The following is a 26,536-nucleotide window of genomic DNA, read 5'->3' on the forward strand; positions in this document are numbered from 1 at the left end:
CATTCAGCTTCTGACTTTTATATGCAACAGGGTGCCCCTCCTGTTCCAAAACTCCTCCAATGGCAAAGTCAAAAACGTCAGTGTACCTCAAAAGATTTGGAATGGTCCGCCAACTTGAGCACTGGTTCCCCCGCTACCGCGCCCTTAAGGTCCTCAAACTCCTTGCACTGCTCCGTCCATAGTCATGATATGTTCTTTTTCAACAATTTTGTGAGTGGAGCAGCACGCTGCGAGTATCCCTCAATGAACCTCTAGTAGTAGTTGACAAGACCCAAGAAGCTCCTCAACTCTGTTACCTTCATGGGTACCTCCCACTTTGCTATAGCGTGGACCTTGGCCTTGTCCATCCAGATATGCCCATCTCCGATCCAATGCCCAAGGAATAAGACTTCCTTCAAGGCACAAGAGCATTTCTCTCTCTTCACATAGAGAGAGTTTTTTCGTAACATTTGGAAAATAATTTGTAAGTGGTCTACGTGTTCCTTTAACGTTTGGCTGTAAACCACAATATCATCCAAGTAGACCACCACGAATCGATCCAAGTATGGATGGAAGATTTTGTTCATCAAAGTGCAAAATGTAGCTGGGGCATTTGTCAAGCTAAAAAGCATTACTAAAAACTCGTAAGCTCCATACCTTGTGACACAAGTAGTCTTCGACTCGTCTCCTTCAGTAATTTGCACTTGATATTACCCCACTCGTTAATCAAATTTGCTAAAGTACTGTGCCTCAGCTAGCCTATCGAACAAATCTGCTATGAGCGGAATCGGATATTTGTTCTTGATAGTTACCTTGTTGAGTGCTCGATAGTCTATGCACATTCTAAGTGTCCCATCGTGTTTCTTTTGGAACAATGTCGAGGCTCCATAAGGGGCTTTCGACGGTCGTATAAAGCTAGCATCCAGCAACTCTCATAGTTGCTTTCTTAGTTCCTCCAGCTCAGGTGGCGACATCCGATATGGAGCTAACGCAGGGGGTCTTGAACCGGCTCCAACTCGATTTGGTGATCAACGTCCCTCCTTGGTGGTAATCTCTTGGACAGCTCTGGCGGCATGACGTCCTTAAATTCACTAAGGACCTTCTCGATTTCCCGCGGCATGGTCATCCCGTCCTTCTCTTCTGACAAGGTGGCCAAGTAGGTTACCTCACCCTTCTTGAGGCCCTTGACCAGCTGCATAGCCGACAACATCTTACTTATCTTCTTGTCATCCTTCAACACCGGGACCATGCAATGTGCCTTCTTATCCAGAAAGCTCAACACACCCAAGCATGACATAAGAATGGCTTTGGCCGAGCTAAGGAACTCCATTCCGAGAATGACCTTGAAGTCATCCATAGGCACTGATGTCAGGTTAATGGTGCCTTGCCATTCTCCTGCCTTAAAGGCGATGCCCTTTGCAACTCCAATCACCGGCTTAGCCTAAGGGTTGACCGCCTTCATCCTATTCACATCCTTCTCTTATTTGAGACCCAACTTCTTGGTCTCTTCTCTAAAGATAAAGTTGTGAGTGACTCCCGTATCAATCATAGCACGTGTACTTTTGCCATTTAAACACACGTCTACGTACATGAGTTCCTTGACTGAATGGGCAAACTTGGCCACATGAGCCTACCCCTTCATGACATTGAGGAGTCTAAGTGCCCCCATCTTAGGCTCTTCCTCATTCTCACTCTCCTCCTCATGGCCTTCCTTGTTTACCAACAAGGCATTGAGAGTTTTCTTCTTTGGGCACTCAAAAGCTATATGGTCACTATCACAAATGAAACAACCCGAGCGACGAGGGACGAACTTACTTTTGTCTTTTTGATCATAGCTAGTTTTCTGGCCTTCTTCTTTATGGTACTTCTACTTGTCTCCCCCGCCTTTGCCTTGGTTAAGCTTGCCCTTTTTGTCTTTGTTTGAGCCCTCAGCCTTCTTTGTGAATTTGACCAACTTCTCCGCCATTGAGAGTGTGGTGGCCAGGTCTTGAACTCCACGCCTTTGCAACTCTTGCTCTACCCAAGGTTGCAATCCATCTATGAAGAATAAGAGTTTATCTTTCTCAGCCATGTCAGATATATTCAGCAGCAAGGCTGTGAACTGGTTGACATACTCTCGAATGGACCCCGTATGTTTCAGCCGCTTTAGATTCTTCCGAGCCAAGTACTTAATGTTTTCTGGGAAGAATTGAGACTTGATATCCTTCCTGAAATCTTCCCACGTTCCTATAGTGTAGCGACCTTCGGTTACATAACCGTACCTCCGTCTCCACCATAGCATTGCATCGTCGGTGAGATACATAGTGACTGTATCCACCTTCATGGCTTCCTCTGAAATCCTTGCAGCTTTAAAGTATTGCTCCATTTGCCAAAGAAAATTCTCTAACTCCTTGGCATCTCATTTCCCATTGTAGCTCTTAGGTTCTGGGACTTTGACCTTTGGAGCGAACTCCTTTGGTCCAAGCCCTCCCCCAGTAGCTACCGACTTCTCCAATAGGGTCAACCGAATTTTAACATCTTCAAGCTCAGCTACTTACTCATGGAGGCTAGTTATTTCGCCTTTCATAGTCCCAAACTTTTCCGACATGCTTTCGACTTTCTTTGTCGTTTTTTCACCCAAGGTTTTAAAAACCCCTACCGCACTTCACATGTCGGCTTCAAGACTATGCAAGGTATCTACAAAAGCATTTGACTTGTTCAAACACTCAAAGAGAATTTTGTTCGAACTTACCAAACCGAGTCTCCAATATAGAGATAAGAGCATCCAACGCCGATTCCCGACCTCGGTCCCTTGACCTATCTCTCTTCGACTTTGAAGACTGGCCTTCCACCGCCACGTTGGTCACTTGTGAATCACTAGCCATGATGCAGCAACAATCCTTAGCAATCCCCCCCCGCCCTCGAACCGAAGCTCTGATACCAACTGTCACGGTGTCGCAACTCCTTTGCTTAACCCGTGCAGCACTTGTGTGCAAACTCCTTTTGCAAATACACAAGTCAGCCTAACTCTCACTCTTATTTGCAAGGGCTACACTCACTCGCCCGATGAAAGCAATGAGAGAACTTAAGAGGACTTAAGGGACTTGCTCAAGAGAGAATGCATTGCACTCCAATGAGTTGTGTACAAATGAGAGACTTTCCCCTATTTATAGTTTTGAGGGGGAGCAATGAATGTTCTAGATTGTATACACTTGTCATTAATCCAATGGTTTAGATTCTTCTAAACTATTTCACTACTATCTAGTTGTGGACCTTTCTAGACTCTTATATATAATTTTAGGATGTATGCCCAAGTACATATACCGGATCCAACTTGGTGTATCTGCGGAACCTTCTAGAGAGTTTCTAGAGATCCCTCTTTCTAGAACATGGGTTAGGTCATCCATTGAGGGCATGAGACAAGAACCTCCTCTATGTATCCTCAAAAGGGATCAAAGGCCCAATAAGTATGCCGTGGGCTTGGGCTCCGTGACACCCCGCTCTTCAAATTTTGGAAGCCGCTTACGAGTGGAAAAAGCAAAAGACTAGCCGGAGGATTGAGCAGTAATAGCTTTGTCCTAGATGGTATTTACTTATTCGTCTTCCTATCAGTATTGGGTCTCCAGGCCGCACATCCTTCTCATTTCGGATTTCGTGTCTGCCATGACGGTTATTTAGACATGAATATTGAGGAGAAACGAGAGTGTCAGTGAGGTAAAGAGAGAGAGACTGTACCATTGCACTTTCTCATTTGATTCCCGTTTTCGACCGTAATTGTTGCAGATTAAATATTCTCCTGAAAAAATGTAAACGAGGATTCCCAGTCTCTTCGATGTTGTATTTTTTTCTTATTTCTTTTCTTCAAATGCCACCCGAAAGTGGGTGTTTCGGCGTTTGGTCCCATATCAGGAGTCTTTTAGCATTTTTTATGTCACTTTACGAAAACACAAGTAAAAAACCGGTCGTGATTCATATTTACTCAAGGTGTCCTTTTTTTTTCTTATCCCGACGCGTCCCAGTTTAGTGTTTGTTTATAACGTCGCTTCCCTTCGCTGGTAACAGACAGAAACTTGCGTTGATTTGTCACCATCTCGGACCCCAGCATTTGGCTCTTATGTAATCACTGGGAGGTGGGGAGGTCCTGTAATCAGAACTGGTTAATGATAGTAGAAGGGAGGCGGTTTACAATTGGCGACTGGAAGCTAGTGATCAGACCAGGAAACCCTCCCTCACCCCTTTTAACGCTCTAAGAAAAAAAAAAAAAAAAAACGAGGAAGAAGAAGAAAGAGGAAGAAAGAAGAACTTCCATCAAGATGGAAAAGTGAAATTCCATAGTAAGATGTGTAACTCAATATTCTATTATTTTGTGAAAAAAACACGTAATCTGAATTCTCCGAATAAAGTAAAAGTGGAGGAAGATTCCGACTACTGAGCTGCTACTTATTGACTAAAACGAAACAAGTTAGTTTCTCATTGACGGAGGACGAAAAGGCACTGGGCATCGCCCACTATCGAATTTCTACACCAAGCAGAACAGGCAACGACTTTGGGCGTATTCATGATTCCGTAGATGGGAGACTCAACAGAAACGGCAACTGAACAGACGGCGCCAGTGCGCATTTTGTGCAAAAATTCATCAATTATGGTGGGGTGGTCGTCATACCCAAGAACAGTCTCCCCCTCTTTTGCGTTTCCCCTTGAGACAACTTTCTGCAGAAGAAGATGGTCCTTGGTGAAAATTTTCGATGTCATGAACTGCATATTGTTTCGGTTCTGTTTGGTATCAAGAAGTGGATGGGAAGAATCTGTTGTATTTTTTATGTTTCTTTATGCTTATTATTATGCTGGCTCCCTCAATCTTTTTCGGTATCAGATAGTGTAACTCCAAATTTCTCTATAAGAGATGGCCAAACTCTTGTTTCGAAGGGATCTTTTGGGTTTCTTCCGTTCTGGTGAAGGCAGCAATCGGTGCGTTGGAATTTGGTATGCTCAGCTTGCTATACGAAGAATTGTCTGGGTCGCCAATGGTGATAACCCTGTTACTGATTCTTCCGGAGTGCTCACCATTGATGGAGATGGAAATTTGGTTTTATTTGACGGTCACCGAAAGACCCTCTGGTCTACGAATGCTTCCACTGTGTCGAATAATTCAGTTGCAGTTCTATTAGATTCTGGAAACCTTGTCCTCAGAGAAGGAGGATCTGGTCCAGCTCAAAGACTTGTATGGCAAAGCTTCGATTTTCCAACCGACACACTTCTCCCAGGTATGAAGATCGGTTTCAACCGGAGGACCCGAAAAACCCAGAAGCTCATCTCGTGGAAAGATGACAAAGATCCTTCCTCTGGGACTTTTTCTTTCAGTATTGATCCTCAAGAGTTGCGCCAGTTCTTCATCTTCAAGGGCTCAGAACCATATTACAGAAGCATATACTGGAACGGAACCACATATAAACTCTTGCCTGAACAGAGCCAAGCTTTAGTGAACTTCACTGTCATTAGCAATGAGAACGGGGTCTTCTTCGAATATTCTGCCTCCTTAACCTTCCTCCCCTCCATTGTTATGGACCCATCTGGTAAACTCAATTACATCTGGTACGATGGAACTGGGGATTCAATCACCGAGGAATCTCATGTTTGGTCGGGCCAAGTACACTCTTGCGAGGAATTTGGTGCCTGTGGGATTTTTAGCAGCTGTAACCAGAATCAAAGCCCAATGTGTCAGTGCTTGCCGGGGTTTGAACCTGCGTCTGCTCGGGACTGGAATTCTGGAGATTGGTCAGGCGGTTGCAGGAGAAAGAAACCGTTACAATGTAGGAACAAAGATGAGTTTTTGGTTCTGCCAAGGATGAAACTAGCACCTCCTGAGACCGATGAAGGCTCAACAAATACGGGAGTGGAAGCGTGTACAGCACAATGTCTAAGAAATTGTAGTTGTACGGCATATGCTAATGTGAAGAGTGGTGGCAATTTTACCTGTCAAATTTGGAACGAGGATTTGCAGGATGTTAAGGACGGAAACGAAGGGGACGGAGAAGCGGTGGATCTTTACCTGCGCCTTGCAGCCTCAGAGTTAGGTACCTTTTATCAGTTTTTTCCATTAAGCAAGTGCTTCGTCCAGTTTAGTCGAGAAATTGCGACTGCGGTACAATAGAGAAAAATATTGTGTAGTATCTCCCCCCTCCCCTGTAGTCCACTATTACTAAGTTTTTGCTTGCTTTAGTTTCTGATAGCTACCCCAAAATTTCATCTGGCCAGAAGAAGCAATAACTATCTCAACCCTGAAGTTCTCAAATAACTGTCTAAACATTCACTTTTTATTAAACAACAGGCAAATGCTCTACTTTACCCTGGTTTACCAAAAAAAGTGGGTCAAACGAAGTCCAGATTGTCCTTCCGAATCTACATCACCTATAGTGGTGGAAGCCAGTTCTCAGATTAATTTTCACGTGTAGGGAATAAGTCAAACAAATCACTGGAAAGGTGGTTATTTGTTGATTTCATGAAATTTCTTTAAAAAGCATTTCTTTTTGCTCCTTTAGTGTGCTAAATATTGATCTTCCTACTTATACCTTTTGCTCATTAACCGAAGCAGAGAATACTGGAAGACGCTGCCAAACTTGTGGGACAAATATCATCCCCTACCCTTTAAGCACTGGACCCAACTGTGGAGACCCTGCTTACAATAGCTTCTCTTGCAACTCAACAGCTGGTCAACTTCGATTCAATGCACTAGATGGCTCCTCTTATGCAATAACAAGTATCAATACAGAATTAAGAACCTTTGTGATCCAACCTGAAGACATGCATATCTGTTGGCCAAATGGTGCCAAAAGCAAAGATGTCCTCTTAAATAATCGCTTACCATTTTACCTGACCAACAGAAGCTCTGTCCTGTTGTTCGATTGTGCAGCTCCTCAACTCTCAGTAACTCTGAATTGTACATCTACTCTGTGTGAGAAATATATATACGATGGACCTGCTGCTTGTATTAATTCCTCCATGTGCTGTTCTCAGATGGCTGAAGGATTGTCAGCACCAAAGTCCTATTCTATTGGTGTTCTTCATACTGGTTGCAGTGCTTATGCAAGCATTGTTAATGCTAATCTATCTAGTCCAGCAAGTAATTGGCAGGTGGGAGTAGAAATTGGATGGGAGCCACCGCTGGAGCCAGTTTGTAATTCATCTAGTGACTGCAGGGCTTGGGCAAATTCCACTTGTTTGTTTGTTGGTGGGCAGAGAGGGACAAAACGATGTATTTGCAATTCTAACTCGAAGTGGAATCCTTTAACTCTGAACTGTACCAAAGGTGATCATCCTCAATTTTTTTTGGGTCTCATAATGGATAACTGCATTTCAAGCATGGCTCTTAATCTGCTTACCCATATTTTCTTCTTTTTGGTGGCATCTGACACTATTATTAATCAATATGCTAGCTTTTTTGTGAGTACCAGAAATTACCATCATCTTATAAGGTTAAGGGATCCATGGGTTATCCATCTCATGAGCAATTTGAATTCATGTTTCCTAATCGATGGTAGAAACCTGAAGATATTTTACTTGTGTTTCATTGCTAATTATCTTCTCATTTTCGAATGTTGAACCCATTAATAAGTGCTTCATCTTTCTTTTTCAGATAATATTCGAAATAAAGGTTTGGAAGCCTCTTCCCATTCCCAGAAACACTTAGCCTTGATCATCCCTATAACTATTGTTCCGGTGTTTCTTTTGGCTGGCGTATTAACTTTCTGTTTATGGAGGAGGAGGAGGAGGGTGGTAAGGAAGAAAGGTAAATGCTGACTTGCTTCCATTCAGAACTTCAGTTGCTTTTTCTTTAACCATCTGCATAAACACGGACTCTTTCAATTGAATCAGAAGCCAAACATAAAAGGTCGAGAATGTCCTCATCTCATTTGGGTGGTAAGGACATACTTGGCGCAAATGGGACAGAGGAGTTGGATATACCCTTTTTTGACTTTGAAAGTGTAGCAGCTGCCACAGGGGGTTTCTCTGAATCAAATAAGCTTGGACAAGGTGGTTTTGGACCTGTATACAAGGTAGTCTTTTATTTTCTGAACCATGTGCTTATGTGAAGCACCTTTTATAACCTGTGAACTTGTGTGATCTCTGTCTTCACCCACTAATATTGCAACTAAATGCGTTTTGGTTTAACTTGAGATACCATCTAGCAATATATAGTTGACATTACAACATAGCGTCTCTAGAAATCTCTCCCTTGCTATATTTTCCTTCTAAACTGAAAATTTTACATTTTTAGGGCAAGCAACCTGGTGGTCAAGAAATTGCTGTGAAACGACTTTCTCAAAGATCTGGACAAGGTTTAGAGGAATTCAAGAATGAAGTCATGTTGATTGCGAAACTTCAACACAGGAATCTTGTTCGGCTGTTGGGTTACTGCATTGCAGGAGACGAGAAGATGATTATCTATGAATATTTGCCTAACAAAAGCTTAGACTTCTTTATTTTTGGTATGGTCTATGACAATACTAGTTTTCTATGAATATCATATCAAACTAATTTCCAGCATATAAGAAAACTTATTTATGATAAAACCTTTGTAACAGAGAAAAACTGGTGCAGACTTCTAGATTGGAAAATGCGATTCAACATCATCTTAGGAATTGCTCGTGGACTTCTCTATCTCCATCAAGACTCGAGATTGAGGATCATTCACAGAGATCTTAAAAGTGGCAATGTTCTCCTCGATGAAGAGATGAATCCTAAGATCTCAGACTTTGGCATGGCCAGGTTGTTTGGAGGGAATCAGCTAGAAGCTAACACCAATAGAGTCGTTGGGACATAGTAAGTGTCTTATACCTAACATGGTTCGACAAATTCAGTTGTTTGAAAACCTCAGTTTTACCTCTCATAAACCCATATCATTCTACCTGATTACTTTGGCTTGATGGTGGAATACAGTGGCTATATGTCTCCAGAGTATGCATTGCATGGCCGCTTCTCTGTCAAATCTGATGTCTATAGTTTTGGGATCATAGTACTTGAGATTGTCAGTGGGAAGAAGAACACGGCTTTATATGATTCCCAGGAGTCTTTGACACTTCTAGGACTTGTAAGTATCAGTGCACCACATACATTTTTTCCTTTTGCAGTCCTTGTATTCCTTCACTAAACTCACTAAAACTTTGTACCAATTTCTAGGCGTGGAGATTGTGGAATGAAGACAGGGGATTGGATCTAATACACCCATCACTGAGTGAGACATGCTCTGCAAGTGAAGTGTTGAACTGCATCCGCATTGGCCTATTGTGTGTGCAAGAAGATGCTGCAGATCGACCAAACATGGCTTCTGTTATCACCATGCTCAATAATGAAGCGACGACATTGGCCGCACCCAAAAAACCACCCTTTTTAACCATTACAACTAGAAATGATTCAACTGGTGAGCCAAGCTGCATATCCATAAATGATGTAACAATTTCTACATTAGATGGACGATGAAGAAGTTGGTCCTGTGAGGTGCTTGGTTCATTTTTAACCTTAGCAGCTTCAACAAGCAAGTGGAAGAGGAAAAATTCGACAGAATGGGTAAACAAGTGGTATGCATAGGATCTTACTTCTTGCAGCAAGGTGAATACTTGGTACCTCTTTCTTTTGATCTGGTGCCCATCAGACCTGTTCTTGTTCAATTACTTATGCCATTTGACGGATGTTGTCTCTATTGCGCTTTAGAAAGGTCATATATGTTGTAGGAGAATTTGTCATGTATGAAAAAAGGGAACAACAGGTTTTTGTAGCACCCAATTACGGCATTTCAAGGAATCGTGTTGCAGCCAGAGAGCTTTTGGTATGAAGAATGGGATTATTTCTCTGGGGGTTAACAAGAACCTGAGAATGGCGATGAACGGAGAGGCCAAAATCCCTTGTACCGATCAGCGGTAGTAGTAGAACACCCCCCTGAATTCACTTTATTGTTTTTTTGTTTTTTAAATGATTGATCAATATTTACAATTTCATTTCGATTCACTGCCGTTTGAATTTGATCGATTAACCTTTCTGGGTGAATTGAGATATCATCCAGTCAGTCACCAACGACGAAAATGGAGACGTTGAGATTGGTTCAGCCTGTGATCTGTCTCCCCCAGCAAGCCACTGACCCTCTGTATATATTTTTTATTTTCAGTGACCGACTGGTTGGTGTAGCATGGCCTTACGCAACCATACCTCAGAAATAGAAATATGGATAACGGAGTCCAAACTGCAAACGAGATAGCATTAAAAAGAACCACTCGTTCGAAGAATGAAATTCAGAAAACAAAAAAACCTTTGAATGCTTATTCCAGAGCCACCCATCACGCCCTCAGCTCGAATTTTTCTTCAGAAAGTTTCCGTGGTCCACTTTGCTATTTCCGTGACCCATCACCCATCATTAATAAAAATAATTATTTAAGTGGCTGAGAAGGGGCAAATGGGATTACCGGTCCACCTTCACGAGCCTGTCACATATGTATCAACGTTGATGTCGAGTACTTGCTTGTAGTAAGTGAAGCAACCCCTCTCTCTGGATATTTATCTGAATGACCTAATCCTCCCATTTCAACTATGTAAGGGGGGGGGGCATGGGCTCCACAACCAATGTCCATCACATCCCATTATATAATCATATCCTCCACATTATCCGTCATACACATATCATGCTTTCTATTATTCTCTCTTTTCGCGCCACCTACGATGCTATATTACCCACCACATCTTTTCACTTCTTATGGCATACAGATACGGTCATATATATACATACACATGTGATGGGGCCACACCACATATGTAGCCATAAGTTACGGTTAGCCTCCCAAGTGGCAACATGCTCCCCCCTCAATGTCCCTATTCAGAGCACCTCTCTTTCTAATCAAAACTGACCATCCAACCAACACCCTCATTTATTCACTTTTGCACCACTTCATCTTAGCCGTTTGTCAGCCGATGGAGCCCACATAGATCCGATATATATATTTTTTATTTGGGTAATGAGGAGTTTAAGAGGCCGACGTCAGCAGATGGGACCGGGCTGTTATTCGTCCACGTGGAAGGAGTTCACGTGAGGGGCAGACAGCAGTTTGTTCGACTCGAGGTCGTGGCCGTGGTGCTTCCACGAGGAACAATCCCGCTGCCCCCTCCTCGTTCCAAGTATTTTTATTCGAGGCGGAGGCGCCAATGGAATTATAAAAACCGACTCGGACAGGGAATCGAGGTCGAATGACCGATTTCTGCTGCCTGTATGGGCCCCACTGCCACCCCGGCGGTCCGCCCGTTTCTGCAGGTGCCTCCCACGTGGTCGCCCAAATCTTAGTGGATGCACCGCGCCACGTCGGACTCTCATGAATCTGCGACGCTCTCCCCTCCACCAGATCCATCCCACGTCACCCACAAAATATCCTCGACCAGAGAGACTACCTAACCAGCCAGAGCACCGAAACGCGACACGTAGTCGCACGGCCTCGGCCCAGGTTCGGTGGAGGCGAAACCGCCAGGCTTGGGAACTTCGTTTTTGAGAATAGAAAACAGAGAGAAACGAATTGACGATTATAGCCCGAAGACGTCGAGTAATATGAGGCGAAAAGTAAGGAACATTTTTGGTATTGCCGCAAATACGCCTTTGGCTATTTTTTGGTCTCCGTCTGCCAGGAATTCTTTAGGGAAGAGAAAATAGAAAAAGGACAACAAGGCGAACGGCCCTCGCAGAGTGAGGTGGATATTGGGAAGAACCAGGGAGAGAAGGACGAAAGATTCTCGGCCGAAATTCAACAGAAAAGAAATTGCTTGTTGGGGCTTTTCAAGGAAATAGGAGTTTGGGAGCCATATTGTTTGTGATTATTGAAGCAGGGAAGAGGGAATTGAAGAGATTTTCCGTCTGAAAGGGGATAAACAATGAAAGAGTGCGAGCTCTGCGATCATCCGGCCAGGATGTATTGCGAGTCGGATCAAGCGAGCTTGTGCTGGGACTGCGACGCCAAAGTTCACGGAGCCAACTTTCTGGTGGCCAGGCACTCCCGAAGTCTCCTCTGCCAGAACTGTCAATCCCCGACGCCGTGGAGGGCTTCAGGCGCCAAACTCGGCCCCACCGTATCGGTCTGTGAGGGATGCCTCACTGGCTGCAACCGAGAACCACAAGCACATCACCAGAATGAAGTTGACGACGAAGAAGACGACGACGGCGAGGACGAAGGGGATGAAGATGATGATGATGATGATGATGATGATGATGATGATGATTACGCAAATGAAGAAGAGGAAGAAGAAGAAGGAGATAATCAGGTCGTTCCGTGGTCGTCGTCCACACCTCCTCCGGTTGCATCTTCAAGTAGCGAAGGTTCTCCCGTCCGTGTCGCCTCATCGAATAAACGAATGAGAGAAAATGCAGATTTAAGTTCGCAGGTACAAAGAAACCTTCCTCTTTATCTTCATTGTCCGACTCTACCGTTTTGCTTCCGAAAGAGAGACCTTTTCAGTAATGTCGTTTTATTTTTCTTCGATTTTTCTCTAGAGTAAAACTTCTGTAACGTCGGTTTGTTCGCTTGTTTTTCCCCTCTATTCCAATCCTCAATACTTGTGAATTTTCAAGAGCAATCCTTACTCTGATGTCCGACTTGTCGATGCTGTTATCTTTTTTTCTCATGATCAAAGATCTATTATCCCTTACCCGGCTCATCTCTCTTGCCAGGATGATGTGGACTTCTCATCTTTCCGTCCGAACCGGTCGGCGGCCACAAGAATCGGAAGCGACGACGAAGCTACATCTTTTATCTCTCCTCGGCGCAAAAAAGCGATAATTCTCCGACCGCCCGAACCCGAGTCGGCCCCCGGTCAATCCGGAACCAGATCGTCGGCTATCGGTTCAGTCGGAAGATTCCAGCCAGGCGGAAAATATCCCGGCGACGTCGACGAAGCTCCCACTACGACGATGCTCGACATCCGCAAATTAGGCAAACCGGCCAGAACCGTGGATCTGATCTCCGGGAGCTCTCTGGAGCGCCCGATCTGACGAAAAAGGAAAAACTCAACTCCTTGAGTTTTCTTCGTTTCATCGGTCTGTCAAGTGTTAACCCTCTCTAACCATAGATCAAAACCCTCCTTTGTTTAACTTTTAATCAGATGATTCCTATCTTTCTTCTTCTTTTTCTTCATTTCATTAATGTATTTATTTATTGTAGTACTGGAATCATGTGGTCGATGTCTCCCATTACAAAAAAAGGCATTGTCCTTCCCTCTCCTCTGTTAAAAAATCCTGTGTCCATCTTCGATCGTAATCAACTCGCTAGAAACTCAATTAATGTAAAGCGCCTGTAGACGGAGCATGGGTGTACTTCGGATTGTAGAGTGTGCCTCAGCAGATTTGGACGGGAAGGCAGCATTGGCAGCTTTAAGGCTTTTTCGACTTCCGAGCGGGAGAGAAGAGAGAAGAGAGAAGGAGAGTCAAGTGGTGGTGCGAAGAGCAGCCACGCGGCGCGCCTTCGTTGTAAGCGTTTGTGGTCATTCTTTTCGATTGCCGAGTGGCGGCGGCCGCGGGGTGGTCCCGTCATGTCGCAGAAATGCCATCGTCAATGAAGTGGGCCAGGAGGTAGTGTGCAGCGAGTTCATTGAACCGGTGAATAAAAGCCAAGTGCTGAAAATCTGGGAATGGGACCCAGAGAAGGCGTGTGGACTTTGAAAGACGGATGGCGGTCCACTCTTGCGTATTATTTCACTGGGTTAGAATATTCTCTTGATTTGATTAAAACAATAGACGACATTTTAGACGACAATAATCAAAATTAACAATTGGGAAAAATATCTTCAGCTTGCGTGTTCATACTTAGGAGGAGGATTAAGAAGACTAATCAATTTGATTAACGCGTGGGTGTTTAGGTTTTAAAATTGGAAATGATGTTAAAAGCAGGGCAGGGTTTGGTGGAAGGAAAAAGCTCGTGCACCAAAACACGTTAATGGCCCACATGCAACCGACGCTCAACAACCATACGAAGATGATGATTGATAATAATAATAATGATGAAGATGCTTTTGTTAATTTGAGAAATGCATGTGGTCAGCTCATTACCTCGGCTTTTTTTGCTTTATTTCATAATTAGGAGATTAGTAAGGTTTTGTGTGGCTCAGAATCTAGATCATCTTTTTTGCTGGTATTCGGGTTTAGGTTTTGTGCTCTTCCGCACGGTCTCTCATTGGCCTCATATGGAAGGGAGGGTGCTGTGCCTGGAAAGTCGTAAAGATTTCCAGTTGTTGCAGAAGAAAGAGATTTTGGGCTTTGAATCTGTGGAGCTGGTTTTGTTTTTAGGTTCGTCCTTGAGTTGTGGGTGTGGTGGTGGTGTCACGAATCACTTTTTTTTTTTTTTTTCTCTTTTGGTTTGTGCCGTGGAGAGGTTGAATTGGAATAAAATTTTCCCGTCCAAACAGGTGGCGGTCGGAGGCTGGAGACTGTCCTGTTCAGCTTAGTTGCTACCACAGAAAGAGGGGTTTTTATTCCCGCTGCTCTGCTTTTGTTCTGTTTGGAAAGGAAGATTAGAAATATTTGGGTGGTCTGAGACTCGGAATCTGCTCTGCATTTTATATGGTTTTTGTCTGAACATGTACGAGGAATCTCTCTCTCTCTCTCTCTCAAAAAAACTATATTTTCGTATGTGATGGAATTGTTCCTTGGGAATCACGTGAAAAATGAAAAAGAAAATAAACTTTGTAATAAAATTTTTGATAATTCAAATTTTCTGTCAATTTTCTATTTCTTTTATTTTTTCTAAAATTCCATCAGTTTTGTGAAAGAAAAATTATTAACTAAGAGAGAAAGTGATTTTTTCTCCAATTTTTTTTCTCAATAATTCTTATTTGCCAACTAACTGAAAATATATTTCTCTCCTATTTTCTTTCCTTTGTATGTTTTTCTATGGGATCCCGACAAGCCTTTAAGTTTGGGTTGTGGAAATAAGAATAAATTTTTTGCTTGATTCTTCTTGCCTCTTCTTACTTTTCAAAAATGTTACGGAGGATTAGGGAGAGATTACTTTTCAAAAATGTTACCAAAAATTCTTTTGCAACCGCCAGTCTAGACGATAGCTCTAGCTCCTCGCCGACGCCACTAGACCCGCCTACACCCCACATCGTCTCAGCGAAAAACCATATCTAAGTTAGGGAAGAAATAACTTTTCCCCCCTGTGCGTGTGAAACTGCGATTTTTCACAAGCACGTGAAAAAAAAAACCATTTCTTGAAACTCCCGTTGTCTCTTCCTCATGGTTCTTGAAGAGACTCAAATTATTTGAAGTACTCTCTTAATGCTAACTCCACTCAAGTTTTTTGAAAGAACATATCGGTAACATTTCAAAACTGCTGTTGTATGAATCCATGTTTTGAAAAAAAAAAAAAAACGAAAATGGCTATACCATTAAGTCATCTAAAACCATTTTTCTTAAAATTTTTATCTGTCTCCATGATATGGTTTTCTAGTCCTTGAATCAGAACGATCTGATTAAATACAAATAGACAAAACTAACGTTTGTTTTTCAAATGAATGTTTTTGTGTTTGATTATTGAATAAATTTTATACAACTTCTATGAATAATTTTATGCAGGGTTAATAAACAAATGTTATGTCCAATTTTAAGTAGAGGTTATGCCCAATTTTATTTAAATATATGCATAACTTTATATACAATTTATTTGAATTGTATTTTATGCAAAATTTTAAATGTAGGTTGGAGCTCAAACTCGAACTTGGTTAAAATTATTAGGCTTGAACTTGATTGCAATTTTAGGCTCGAAGCTAGGCTTAGCTCAAGCTCGAGTTCAAAATATTTAAATCAAGTTCAACTCGAACATAGGCAGGTTCGGGCTCGGCTCAATGCCACCCCTCCCGAAGATTACAAAAACGTTTTTATTACTTCAACAAAAAACCATGAAAAAATAAACTAAGAATCAATAAAGTAATTTTTTATCACTCCCATCTTACTTTTATCTTATTTTTTATTTTTTATAAATTTTTTATTTTTAATATAGACACAAACACTACATTAATTTTCGCATTGTTGGCTACATGGCATAAATGTAAGAAAATTCCGATTAGACGAATTTTTTGGCAAAGAGAAATTAAATTTTTAAGCTTGTTTAGTGGAAGGGTTAATAAATATTTTCCTTGTCTTATATTAATGTAAGATCTTGTGCTTACTAGGGAAAAGTATAGCCTGCATAAGAGAGCTTATTCATTTTATTAGAACCAGATGAATAATTGGACCGTCCATCAATCTTTTGCTGCTATTCGACATGTCAAATCCGATGGAATCATCTGATCACATGCGAAGAAGACCAGTAGATAAAGCGTTTGGTGGCATTGTCAAAGAAAGAACAGTTTACTGGTGGAAACGAGAGTTCTCTTTGGATTTGTTGTCCGCACTCCAGTCTAATTATCCATCGATGGTGGCAGCCGAAAGTTGCTCCAAAGTTTATGATAATTCAATTTTAGGGGCATCTACGACGAACTTGGACTATTCATTAAATGGGTTATCTCTGAAAGGAATCACTCGACTTTGACAGAAGATTTGAGAATGAAAAAACGGAGAGTTTGGTTGACGTATCACACATTTATCAGTTATGTTTCACGTTTTCTATCTATCGTCTGCTATGACTATCGAAACATCTTGGCAAAACGAGATGCTCACAACGGGAACTCTTTTCTCATTAAAATATACATGGAAGGGGAAGTCCTCCATTAATGTACAGTCGAAGTTCAGTTTAAGGAACTGTGCTTGAGGAAAAGAAAGAGACGTGACAAAGATGGGAAAACTAATAAAGGGAAGGCGACACTGCTTTGATGGGGAAAGACAGCCAGTATGGAGTCTTTTCTTCCTTCCCATGCAGATGGTCAATAAGAGAGAGAGCGAGAGCGCGAGAGAGGTGCTTATGGACAATGGCGTAGAGGAAACGTGCTTTTCAAGTCATTGAGGCATTCCTACAAACACACAGGCCAATGCATGATAAAAGAACCTGGTTTGTGGTTTTTTATCTAGTAAAATAAAAATAAATATTAAAATTTACTTAAAATTAATTAAAATTAGAATATTTTTTAATAAAATATTAGTCGATTAAAAATATTAATAAAGTAAAAATATTAAATAATTGCACTTCCAGGCCCATTATAGCAATAGTAACTCCGCAGGCCCCTGTACACGTCCAAAGTAATAAAAGTGGCATTTCAACTGCTGGAACTAAGAGTGTCAGGCAGCAGTTGAAGCCCAAAGCAGAGAAAGAGCTTCTAATTCAGTTTATTTTTCATTTTTGTTTCGTATTGCAGTAATATTAAACAGTACAAAACCTTTATAACAGAAACTTTTCCGTTTGGTGGTGTAGACAGTGAAAAATAGATATCTGTTGCTTCTGAAACTAAATCCAAACCAATCTAATCTTCATGGGTATTGGAGATATTGCTCACTCATTCTACTTAGACCTTGAGGATGAAACACTTCTGTCCTGTGAGATGGAGGCTATATTATGTGACCAAGAACTTCCAGTAGCCGATGAATTTGAGGAGAGAGGTACAGCACCCATATTCTCCGTGAATATCTCAAGTGCCCGAGGAATTGGAGGCATGTTTACACCTAAATCTCCTTCAAAAACTTGAACAATCTGGCCCATTGAAGGACGAGTACTCTCATCATCTTGAATGCACCAGCAGGCAACTTTGCAGACTCTTTCAAGTTCATCGATATCAACATCTCCTCCCAACCTTGGATCCAACAAGGAAATGACTTCACCTTCAGCCAATCTTTTTGCAGCCCGAGTCGGGAAAAATCCGAACTTCCCATCCTCAGATTGCTCCATATTTCTCTTTCCGGATATAACTTCAAAAAGCATCATCCCGTAGCTGTAGACATCGGCTTTTGGTGTAATAGGGACACCTGAAATCCATTCTGGAGCAAGATAGCCTCGTGTTCCTCTCATTGTTGTGAGGACCCTACTGAATTCCCTACCCATGAGCTTGGCTAATCCGAAATCTGCCACCTTTGGGCAGAAGCCGTCATCCAAAAGTACGTTTTCAGGCTTGATGTCACAGTGGATGATACAATCCCTACACTTCTCATGTAGATAAGCCAGTCCTCTGGCAGTTCCTAGCACAATTTGGTACCTTCTGTTCCAATTTAAAACCTCAGCGTGGTTATAAAACAAATGGGTATCCAGGGACCGATTTGGCATGTAATCATAGACTAATAGCCTTTTGGCACCTTCAGAGCAGAACCCACGAAGGCGAATGAGATTAACATGTTGGATGTTTCCAATGGTGCTCACTTCCGATCGAAATTGCTTTTCACCTTGTCTAAGGGCTTCAAGTTTCTTCACGGCCACAACATCTGAATCTGGTAAAATACCTCTGTAAACAGAGCCGAAACCTCCTCCTCCCAATCTTTCTGAAAAAGTCTTTGTAGCAACTTGTAAATCTCTATAGCTAAAAGCTACCAAGTTGCCCTGAACTGCTTTGGAAGCTGCAAGATTTCTCCTTTTCCATTCCCAACTCAGCACCAGAACAATCGATATAGCCACCACAAGCCCAACGCTAATACCAACAGCAATCCCTACAAATGATCTCTTCTTGCTTCTCGGATTCTGTAACTCTGAAGCTGCAAGCCGAATATAAAGATCTGCAGCCTTACTATCACCCTCAGACAATTGTCTCAAATTTTGTAAATCCCCATTCCAGTACAAGCACCCTTCAGTTCCATAAGCATAAGCGGTGCAAGAACATTTATCCAAGCACGCCAACTTACAGCTTTCAGCATTTTCAACCGTCAATGTCTTTGAATTTTCAGGCAACTGCATTTTTGGCATCACAGAAAACCCATCTCTGTCTCCACGGGCTAATGAGCTGTTCTCACATTGCAGTGGGGTATTTCTGATACATCCACTCGACCAATCACTGGAGTTCCATTCGTTCATGGATCTTGGTTTGAAACCTCGCAAACATTTGCAGAATGACTGTTCAGTCTGATCACAGTTGCCGAAAGCCCCACACAGGGAATAAACATCGCAGTGGTCTCTCGGTTGAGACCAAAACAAGTTCCATGCTGTGTCCAGCCATGTGACCTGTATGATTTGGCCTGAGACATCCATTACAAACCTCGAAATGATAGATGTTTCATAGAGAGAGTAAGTGAAATATTTACTTTCTGCATTTTCAGTGAAGTTGAAATCGTAGATGTAGTTGGATGTCATTTCAGGTACTCTGTTGAACAGCTTCCCAGTCCAGTTCCCACTAGTCCAGTATATTTTGGTTTTGTTCCAGAAAATGAAGTACTGAGAACTGTTACCTCGGTCTATTTCAAGAGAAAAAGGTCCAGGAGCCGGATCATCTGAACTTCTCCACGAAGTGAGCATCTGATTTTCTCCTGTTATTTTATTCAACCCAAGCCGACCTCCAGGGAGCCATGTATCAGTAGGGTGATCAAAACTCTGCCATAAAATAACAGAGGAATTTGAACTGTCCTGCAAAACAAGATTTCCGGTGTCCCGAAGCACAACTCTGGAATTTGATACATTGGAAGACGAATTTGTCGACCAAATAACGTTTTCGGGTCCATCGAGGAGAACTAGATTCCCATCCTCAGAGATTTTTAGTATCGATGAAGTATCTCGGAGGGGAGTTTCTCTGTTTGCTACCCAAACCACAGTTTGGCTATGGACCTTTTTGTACCAGATGCCAACATAATAGTTTTGAGACTTACCCTGAGTGAAGAAACCCAACACGAAATTGTCGCCTTTGGAGGTTATCGTTTGGCTTCCAGTGAGAAATTGGCCCCGAGAGACAGAATCAGATGCTCTACACACATGTACTCCCAGAAACAAGATGAGAAGAAACAGAAGAGACCAGTAAGGACTACCTTTGCAATGCATTTCTGCAAATATTTGCGCTACGAAGCAAGACTCACCAAAGAAGAAGATAAGGAAGATTTCTCCAAAGAAAACATTTTCCGAAACAAAAGCTTAAACCAAAGTCTCAAGAGTCAAACGGTATTTATAACGCTTCACATGCTAGAGTTATCCTACTTAGTTGAAAAATCATTGTAGTTCACAAAAGAAGAGAGGAAAAGTCAGTATCACAAGATGCAACGGAGCTGGTACCCTCGTTAGTTATTAACAAGGTTAAGGAAGTCGGTAACTCGATCTGTCTCTTTCAGTCGACTGATATTTAAAGCACAATGGCTCAAGTGGGTGAAACCCATCTGCTAATCCTTTTCTGTTTCGTTGAACCAATTCAAGAAAAGCCAGAAGCTTTTCTACAGTATCTGGGCGGTATGAATCTTTTTCAAGGTTGAAGATCATGCTTTAATGTTGAACACTGGTTCTGAAAAGCATATGAAGGATATTTATGCCTTCTCCAGCAATGGCTACATCTGCACCAACAGAAACAGCTGTGAGTCAAGTCCAGAAGCCAGCAACTTGCTAAATTTTCCCCGTAAAAGAAGGTAGACTCGGTGCGAGGGTCCCAGGCCTTTAGTGAGACAGTTGAGGTTAGGCGGTCCCTGCTGTAAGAGAACGAATGTATGGTCCACGGACATTACAGACCGGAGTTGATTCAGAGTCAAGAGATTCCCCAGAGTCATGTTGTGCGGAAGAATCTGCTGAAGCAACCTCGAAGGAGCTTGGTGGTTCGGAAATTGGAAGCCACTCTCAATTTACTGGTTTTCCCTTAGGATGATAGTATCTCTTCCATCGATCAAGACGGTGGTTGGCTTGGTAGCTTTTTTGGTTGAGCATGGCTGCCCAGACCTAATCCTTCCGCTCTTTTAAAAGTCAAATTGCTCTCAAAATTGCAACTTTGTTCAGTGTAATCATGGCGGCGCCATTATCTTCATTTCACCATTGAAAAAGTGCACAGAATTTTGTTTTCTTCATAACCTACATTTTTTTCTTTTCTAGCTGGTAACTCAGCCGGTACTCGTGTCGGAAACGCAGGACTCGAATTCCCATTGGCTGAAGGGTACAACACTTCCATTACGGAACTCATGACTGTCTCGGCCGCTCGTGTCTCTTTCCTGGAAAGCGAATGCTCAATTCTTCCGGTCTACCTGCATCATGGCGTCCACTTCCCACGCCAGGTCCGTTTTCCGTTCTTCGTCGTTGAGGCGTCTAGGATTTTCACAGAGGTCAAAGCACCATAACCAGTGGAAGACCTCCACGTCTTTTCTGGACTGCTGAATAAACCATCGTCATCGTGCCGTCTGGTACTTCAGATATGGTTCAATCTCACATTTGCATAAGAAAAACTAATTATAATAAGGTGGAGGAAACACCGTCATCGTGCCGTCTTGTTTTTTCTCTGTAATCATTTCTCCTGAATCTTCGTGAGAACATTGATCGTATCGGTAGTTCACTGCCGGTCGTTTGAAGCTCCGGCCATTACCGGCCTAGCTTCTTGAGAATCAAATGAGACACTGCTCAAAATCATGATTCAAGATGTTGTGAAACTAGATCGATTATACTAGATGGGCTAACAAGATGAAGTTTCTCCTCACTGCATTGAAGATCTAAGACATATTGGGTCCCAATTTTCAATCACTTCCAGAAACCACAACTAACAACACCGAACATATGAGGAAGAACAAGCGAAGGTGAACCATATTTAATACTTTTTAAAGTTGTAGTAGAAAATTAAAAATAAAAAGAAATGAAGATTCTCCATAGTGATAAAGGTGGAGAGTAATTTGCAATGGTATTATACATCGAATGATGGATCTATATTCTCCACCACAAAATGGATTACTTCAAATTATCTTAGTTGAAAGGTTGAACATTAAGCCAAGCATTACAAAGACAAGCATTACTTTCAACTTAACTTATATTTATTGTAGAAACCTTCCAGGGAGGCCTAACTAGTCCTTCTGAGTACCTCGAATACATGCTCGAATTCAACTCGGATCCCGCTTGGTTCAGCTCGATTCGAAAACATTTCAAATCAAGTTCGAGCAGTGGTTCGTGCTCATTTAAGTAACTGAGCCAAACTCGAGTGAACCGAACTCAATTACTTAATAAAACCTCTTTATCGGATTTTGTCTTTCGGGACTCGGCAACGATGGGAGGGCTTCGTTTTGACTTTTCATTTAGATTTTGAAGCCTTTCGAAATCGAAACTAAAAGTCTCAAAAAATCTCTTTCGATCGTAACTCTCCCTCCTCTTTAAAAATCTGCGCCCTGCTCCTCAAATCTCCACAATCACCGATAGCACAAGAAAACCATATTTTATGCGGTCATTACCCAGTCGTTCCAATGTCGAACCTCACCTTGCTGAAATTCGTCCTCCATGACGCCGACAAGGTTGCCATAATTGAAGCCATCACTGGCAAGGCTTTCACCTACGAGGAAGTCGTACAAGACACTGCCAGGTTCGCAATGCATTGAGAAGTACAACGTGCAAGGCAGAATCGTGGTTGTGGTTAGGGGTGGCATCGAGTCGAGCTGAACCCGAACCTGCCTATGTTCGAGCTGAGATTGATTTAAATATTTTGAACTCGAACTCAATAATTTTAACTGAGTTCGAGCTTGAGCTCAAGCCGAGTTTGAACTTCAACATACATTTAAATTTTTTCAAAAAATACATGTCAAATAAATTGTATATAAAATTATGCATACATTTTACATAAAATTGGGCATGACCTCTACTTAAAATTGGGTATAACCTATGTACATAATACCTGTATAAAATTATTTATACACTCCATAAACACTGCATAATATTATGAATAAATTTTATACAATAATCAAACATAAAAAAATAAATGAAATATCAATATCAATTTACAATCACCCAAATAAAAACTATAAATCCAGTATAAATTTATAAATTATATCTCTTTCTCTTCATGTTGTAAAACAATATACTAAGTCCCCGCATGAGCAAAATCTCCACCTATGACAAACACAAAAATCTTCATAATCTGTAACAATTAAAATTTTTATGATAAAGGTTGAATCCAATTGTTTTGAGGTTGGGGTGTGATATTGGAGGACTGATTGACAGATATCTATCATGGTGAACAGATATGACATCTACTTATATATACCAGAAATATTGTGCTAATATGTAACTTATAAAGTGCTTGCTGATTTCTGAATTTTAGGTTCCTCTATGTTGCAAAAGGATTCTGCATAAGGGGGTAAACATGAAGCATAATGGTGACACAGAAAAGATTTGAGACTTTCTAACAGAGACTTTACAAAAATGAACTACTTAATTGAAGACTTTCACAAAATAAAACTCTCTTCTTCATAAGATTTTCTATGTCTTGTTTCTTGTTCTTCTTTGTTTTTTCATAAAGCTAAAAAAGAGTAAGATAATGTGTGGGAAATTAACAAAACTATTTATCTCCATAATCTCATCTCGCACAAATTAAAGACCTACAACGGATCTACCTCTGAAGCAAGATTGAGTACATAATAAGCTTGTTGAACCTTCTTCTATCCCATCAACTATTAATTTCCGAAAATAAGTATGAAGGAAAGAACTCCAATATGGCAAAAAGTGGCAAACTATGAAAATCATTTTCAATACTTAACATGAAAAAGGTGGAAGAAACACATGTTTGGTATTTCTATAGCAAATTATTTTCTTCCAAACAGATGAAAAAGAATACTAGCAGACAAAATTTACTCTCAGGTAATACTGCAATGCAAGTCATTAAGGCAATGCTAAAATATATGCTACTTTTATAAAATTGTAGACCAAAATTGGTGGAGAGAAAATATATAAACATGGAAGGCAAAACAATGAGAAGAAAATAAAAGATATATCTAATCTTACCATGCGAAGACTCAACATCTAGAATGTGTGAGAAATTAACAAAGAAGGAAAAAGTGGAACGGAAGAGGGAAGAAGAGGTTGATTGGTTGTTTCATAACAAAAATATGTTTTTCTCATTACCAATAAAACTGACAAAAGGGAAAGTTTCTTTTGTGAAGTAAGGAATACAACTAACACCAAGAATAAAAGGAAAATTTGGACAGAAGGGTGAGTTTCTTACCGAAGTCTTGATGAGATCTTCACTTCAAACAATACATTTTAAGAAAATAGAGCTCTCTGAACCTTTTAATTTACAGGAAAAAGGTGAAGGAAACACGCGAAGTGCCGAATCTAAGAAGTGAGAGGTGGTGAGTTAAAACATTAATACAAAACACTTAAAATATGAAACACAGTAGAACGGTATGAGCTAAAAGCATAAAAATTAATAGTAGGGGAGAGGTTGAGAGTCATTACCTTTGAGAAATGAGTAGGAAGGGGCTCCTAAAACAACATAAACATGATGCATTCATCCAATCAAAGATGAATAATAGAATACAAGAGATAACAAATTGAAAAAAAAAATAGTTTTAGGTCAGCGACAAAAAAAACCCTGAAGATCAAGCATAAAACTACTTACCTCTTTCCGTCACTTTCATCGACGAGGAAGAAGTTTGGAGGAAGAAATTGAAGAGGAAAAAATCAGAAACCGAGACTTAGAGTAAGGAATCGAAGAGGGAGAATAAGGAATAAAAATACGAAATCACCCCATTTTCGTTGAATCGCCACCTGACGAGCGTCGTTTCTCATCCCCTGATTCCCACCAAGAGAACGAAAGCCAAAGGGATGAAATCGAAAGTTGACCTCCCGCTCCTGCTCCCATCTCCCAATTCCCGGGCCCTCGTTAAGTTAACGAGTTGGTTCGCGAGCATTCAAACCGAACCATGGTTTGGTCAAGCTCAACTCGTTAACTTAAATGAGTGTTATCTAGATCTGGAACTCGGTTCGAGATCCAGATAAATTGAATCAAACCAAGCCGATTTTGAGCCACTCGCGAACTGGCTCAGTTCGATGCCACCCCTAGTTGTGGCCCTGCCAGCAGAATATAAAGCGGGCCGCGATATCAGCTTCTTTGCTCCATATGGGTGCAGCGTTAGCGGTGCTCTGATTCTTCTATCAATTGGAGCGGGTGCTATTGTTGTCATTTGTTTGCTAGAAGCGTGTTCTTTAAACTTTCAGTTCAAAGTTAGATTCTGTTGTGCTTGTTCAGCTTCATCCGCACGGGTACCTGACCACAAACTTTGAAAGGATGGCCTGCGATAACGGATTTTTTTTTTATATGAATTCCATGGCTCATTCATTGGAGATTTGGATATATGGAAGCATATGGAGGATGCCGAAGTAGGCTGCTTCGTCACCGACGGTTCTGTCTATGGCATGGTCTGCTTCTTCAATTTTGAAAGGTAGATTCTTTTATTCGGTTTTGTTTACTGGCACTAATTCCAGCAAAAATGTGGGACATCTATGATGGTTTTATTTTATTTCTACTAAATAAAATTTGTTTGCTAGCAAGATGGGTTGAATTACTTTGAAGATGTCAAAAGACAAGTTTAATCCCCACTTGAATTGAAATGTTCCAGCCAGTAAATAATTTGGTATTAGCATGTAATCCTAATTTTTCAATGTTTAATCATTGCCTGAGAAGTAGACTGTGGAGATAATGCTACCTGTTACTTAATTTTTTATCTTTTGCTTATCTTGGTAATTTTAAGTTTATACTAAATCTATAGTTTTATTTGGGTGATTGTAAATTTATATTGATATTTTATTTAATTTTTTGTGTTGATTATTGAATAAAGTTTATACATAATATTATGCATTATTTATGAACAATTTTATGTAATGTATAAACAATTTTATGCAACTCTTGTGTACAGATATCATGTCCAATTTTATGTAGAGGTCATGCTCAATTTTATGTAAAATTTATGCATAAATTTATATACAGTTTATTTGACATGTATTTTATGCAAAATTTTAAATGTATGTTGGAGCTCGAACTCGATTTAAATTATTGGGTTCGAGCTCTATTACAATTTTAGGTTCGAGGTTGGGCTTGGCTTGAACTTGATTTCAAAATATTTAAATCAAACCTATCTCGAACATACGCAGGTTTAGTGCCACCCCTACCTTTGAGGGGTGAAAAGGTAGAATTGTCATACTCTAAGGGATGGGTATTTTAGTTTATTATAGGGTACTTGGCCCTAAAAGAACTAAGTTAGGTCCTAGAGCAATGAACAATGTAATTAAAGGATATGCTAAATAGCAAAAATTTATAGATTATTAAACTTGAATTCTAATGTGATTTTTCAAATTTAGAGAAGTTGAATGTCTAGAAAACAAATTTATGTTATATGTCAATGATAGTGAATCTAGTAATGTACCCGGGATATTTCTATAGATGTAGAAAATGATACCAATAAAGTTGGTTGTTAACATATTTGCCTCAAATTTCTAAACTTTGGAGGTTTAATGTATGTTATGTATCATACAAGACCTGACATTGCAGAATGGAATGCGAGGTTATTGACAGCGATTCGATTGGCAAAGCACTATCCCTCTAATCCAACGTTATTTTTTCGATGGAGGCAGGTTGTTCAGGGGTCATGCTCATGGCTTTTCGAAAGATTATAGGTTTGCTTTACGTCTCTGTAAAGACGAGGAATCCGCATGGTTTGGAATAACGCTACAGGGAGGAGGGCAGGGATCGGATTTGCAGTTGGAGATTGACCAAATATGGG

General features: G+C 41.0%; 4 protein-coding genes across 5 annotated transcripts; 2 read left to right on the plus strand and 2 right to left on the minus strand.

The window, feature by feature from the left end:
• Positions 1-1,846: 1,846 nt before the first annotated feature.
• Positions 1,847-2,344, minus strand: LOC137965468 (uncharacterized). Its single transcript, XM_068811736.1, has one exon. It carries the CDS (start codon positions 2,342-2,344, stop codon positions 1,847-1,849), a length of 498 nt encoding a protein of 165 aa, XP_068667837.1.
• A 2,429-nt stretch (positions 2,345-4,773) lies between these two features.
• On the plus strand, positions 4,774-9,960 carry LOC137965054 (G-type lectin S-receptor-like serine/threonine-protein kinase At4g03230). Its single transcript, XM_068811452.1, has 8 exons — positions 4,774-6,032; positions 6,548-7,264; positions 7,592-7,744; positions 7,831-8,012; positions 8,234-8,444; positions 8,541-8,778; positions 8,896-9,046; positions 9,136-9,960. The coding sequence occupies exons 1-8, from the start codon at positions 4,862-4,864 to the stop codon at positions 9,433-9,435; spliced, it is 3,123 nt and encodes a 1,040-aa protein (XP_068667553.1). The 5' UTR covers positions 4,774-4,861; the 3' UTR covers positions 9,436-9,960.
• Positions 9,961-11,594: 1,634 nt separating this feature from the next.
• LOC137965063 (zinc finger protein CONSTANS-LIKE 4) lies at positions 11,595-13,211 on the plus strand. Its single transcript, XM_068811461.1, has 2 exons — positions 11,595-12,366; positions 12,653-13,211. Exons 1-2 carry the CDS (start codon positions 11,860-11,862, stop codon positions 12,971-12,973), a joined length of 828 nt encoding a protein of 275 aa, XP_068667562.1. The 5' UTR covers positions 11,595-11,859; the 3' UTR covers positions 12,974-13,211.
• Positions 13,212-17,277: 4,066 nt separating this feature from the next.
• On the minus strand, positions 17,278-19,939 carry LOC137965090 (G-type lectin S-receptor-like serine/threonine-protein kinase At2g19130). 2 transcript variants are annotated; one of them, XM_068811493.1, is made up of 2 exons: positions 19,688-19,939; positions 17,278-19,351 (listed from the first exon to the last, which is right to left on the minus strand). In XM_068811493.1, exons 1-2 carry the CDS (start codon positions 19,854-19,856, stop codon positions 17,409-17,411), a joined length of 2,112 nt encoding a protein of 703 aa, XP_068667594.1. In that variant the 5' UTR covers positions 19,857-19,939; the 3' UTR covers positions 17,278-17,408. The 2 variants fall into 2 exon arrangements, with proteins under 2 accessions (XP_068667594.1, XP_068667595.1); XM_068811494.1 differs by having other exon boundaries at positions 17,278-19,415; positions 19,688-19,741.
• Positions 19,940-26,536: the final 6,597 nt, after the last annotated feature.

This window comes from Aristolochia californica, unplaced genomic scaffold (genome assembly GCF_029961685.1).
Source record: "Aristolochia californica isolate CCGP_79_NKW_82.1479 unplaced genomic scaffold, dmAriCali1.0.hap1 SCAF_5, whole genome shotgun sequence".
Lineage (NCBI taxonomy): Eukaryota > Viridiplantae > Streptophyta > Magnoliopsida > Piperales > Aristolochiaceae > Aristolochia > Aristolochia californica.

What these genes read in the sequence shown, in the direction of transcription:
- LOC137965468 (XM_068811736.1), bottom strand. Translation starts at nt 2,344, where the DNA reads ATGGAGCAATACTTTAAAGCTGCAAGGATTTCAGAGGAAGCCATGAAG.
- LOC137965063 (XM_068811461.1), top strand. Translation starts at nt 11,860, where the DNA reads ATGAAAGAGTGCGAGCTCTGCGATCATCCGGCCAGGATGTATTGCGAG. An exon ending in ATGCAGATTTAAGTTCGCAG is followed by an intron (nt 12,367 to 12,652) that starts GTACAAAGAAAC and finishes CTCTCTTGCCAG; the next exon opens with GATGATGTGGACTTCTCATC.
- LOC137965054 (XM_068811452.1), top strand. Translation starts at nt 4,862, where the DNA reads ATGGCCAAACTCTTGTTTCGAAGGGATCTTTTGGGTTTCTTCCGTTCT. An exon ending in AATAGAGTCGTTGGGACATA is followed by an intron (nt 8,779 to 8,895) that starts GTAAGTGTCTTA and finishes GGTGGAATACAG; the next exon opens with TGGCTATATGTCTCCAGAGT. An exon ending in CTTTGACACTTCTAGGACTT is followed by an intron (nt 9,047 to 9,135) that starts GTAAGTATCAGT and finishes ACCAATTTCTAG; the next exon opens with GCGTGGAGATTGTGGAATGA.
- LOC137965090 (XM_068811493.1), bottom strand. Translation starts at nt 19,856, where the DNA reads ATGCATTGCAAAGGTAGTCCTTACTGGTCTCTTCTGTTTCTTCTCATC. An exon ending in GTTGGGTTTCTTCACTCAGG is followed by an intron (nt 19,352 to 19,687) that starts GTAAGTCTCAAA and finishes ATAAAATAACAG; the next exon opens with GAGAAAATCAGATGCTCACT.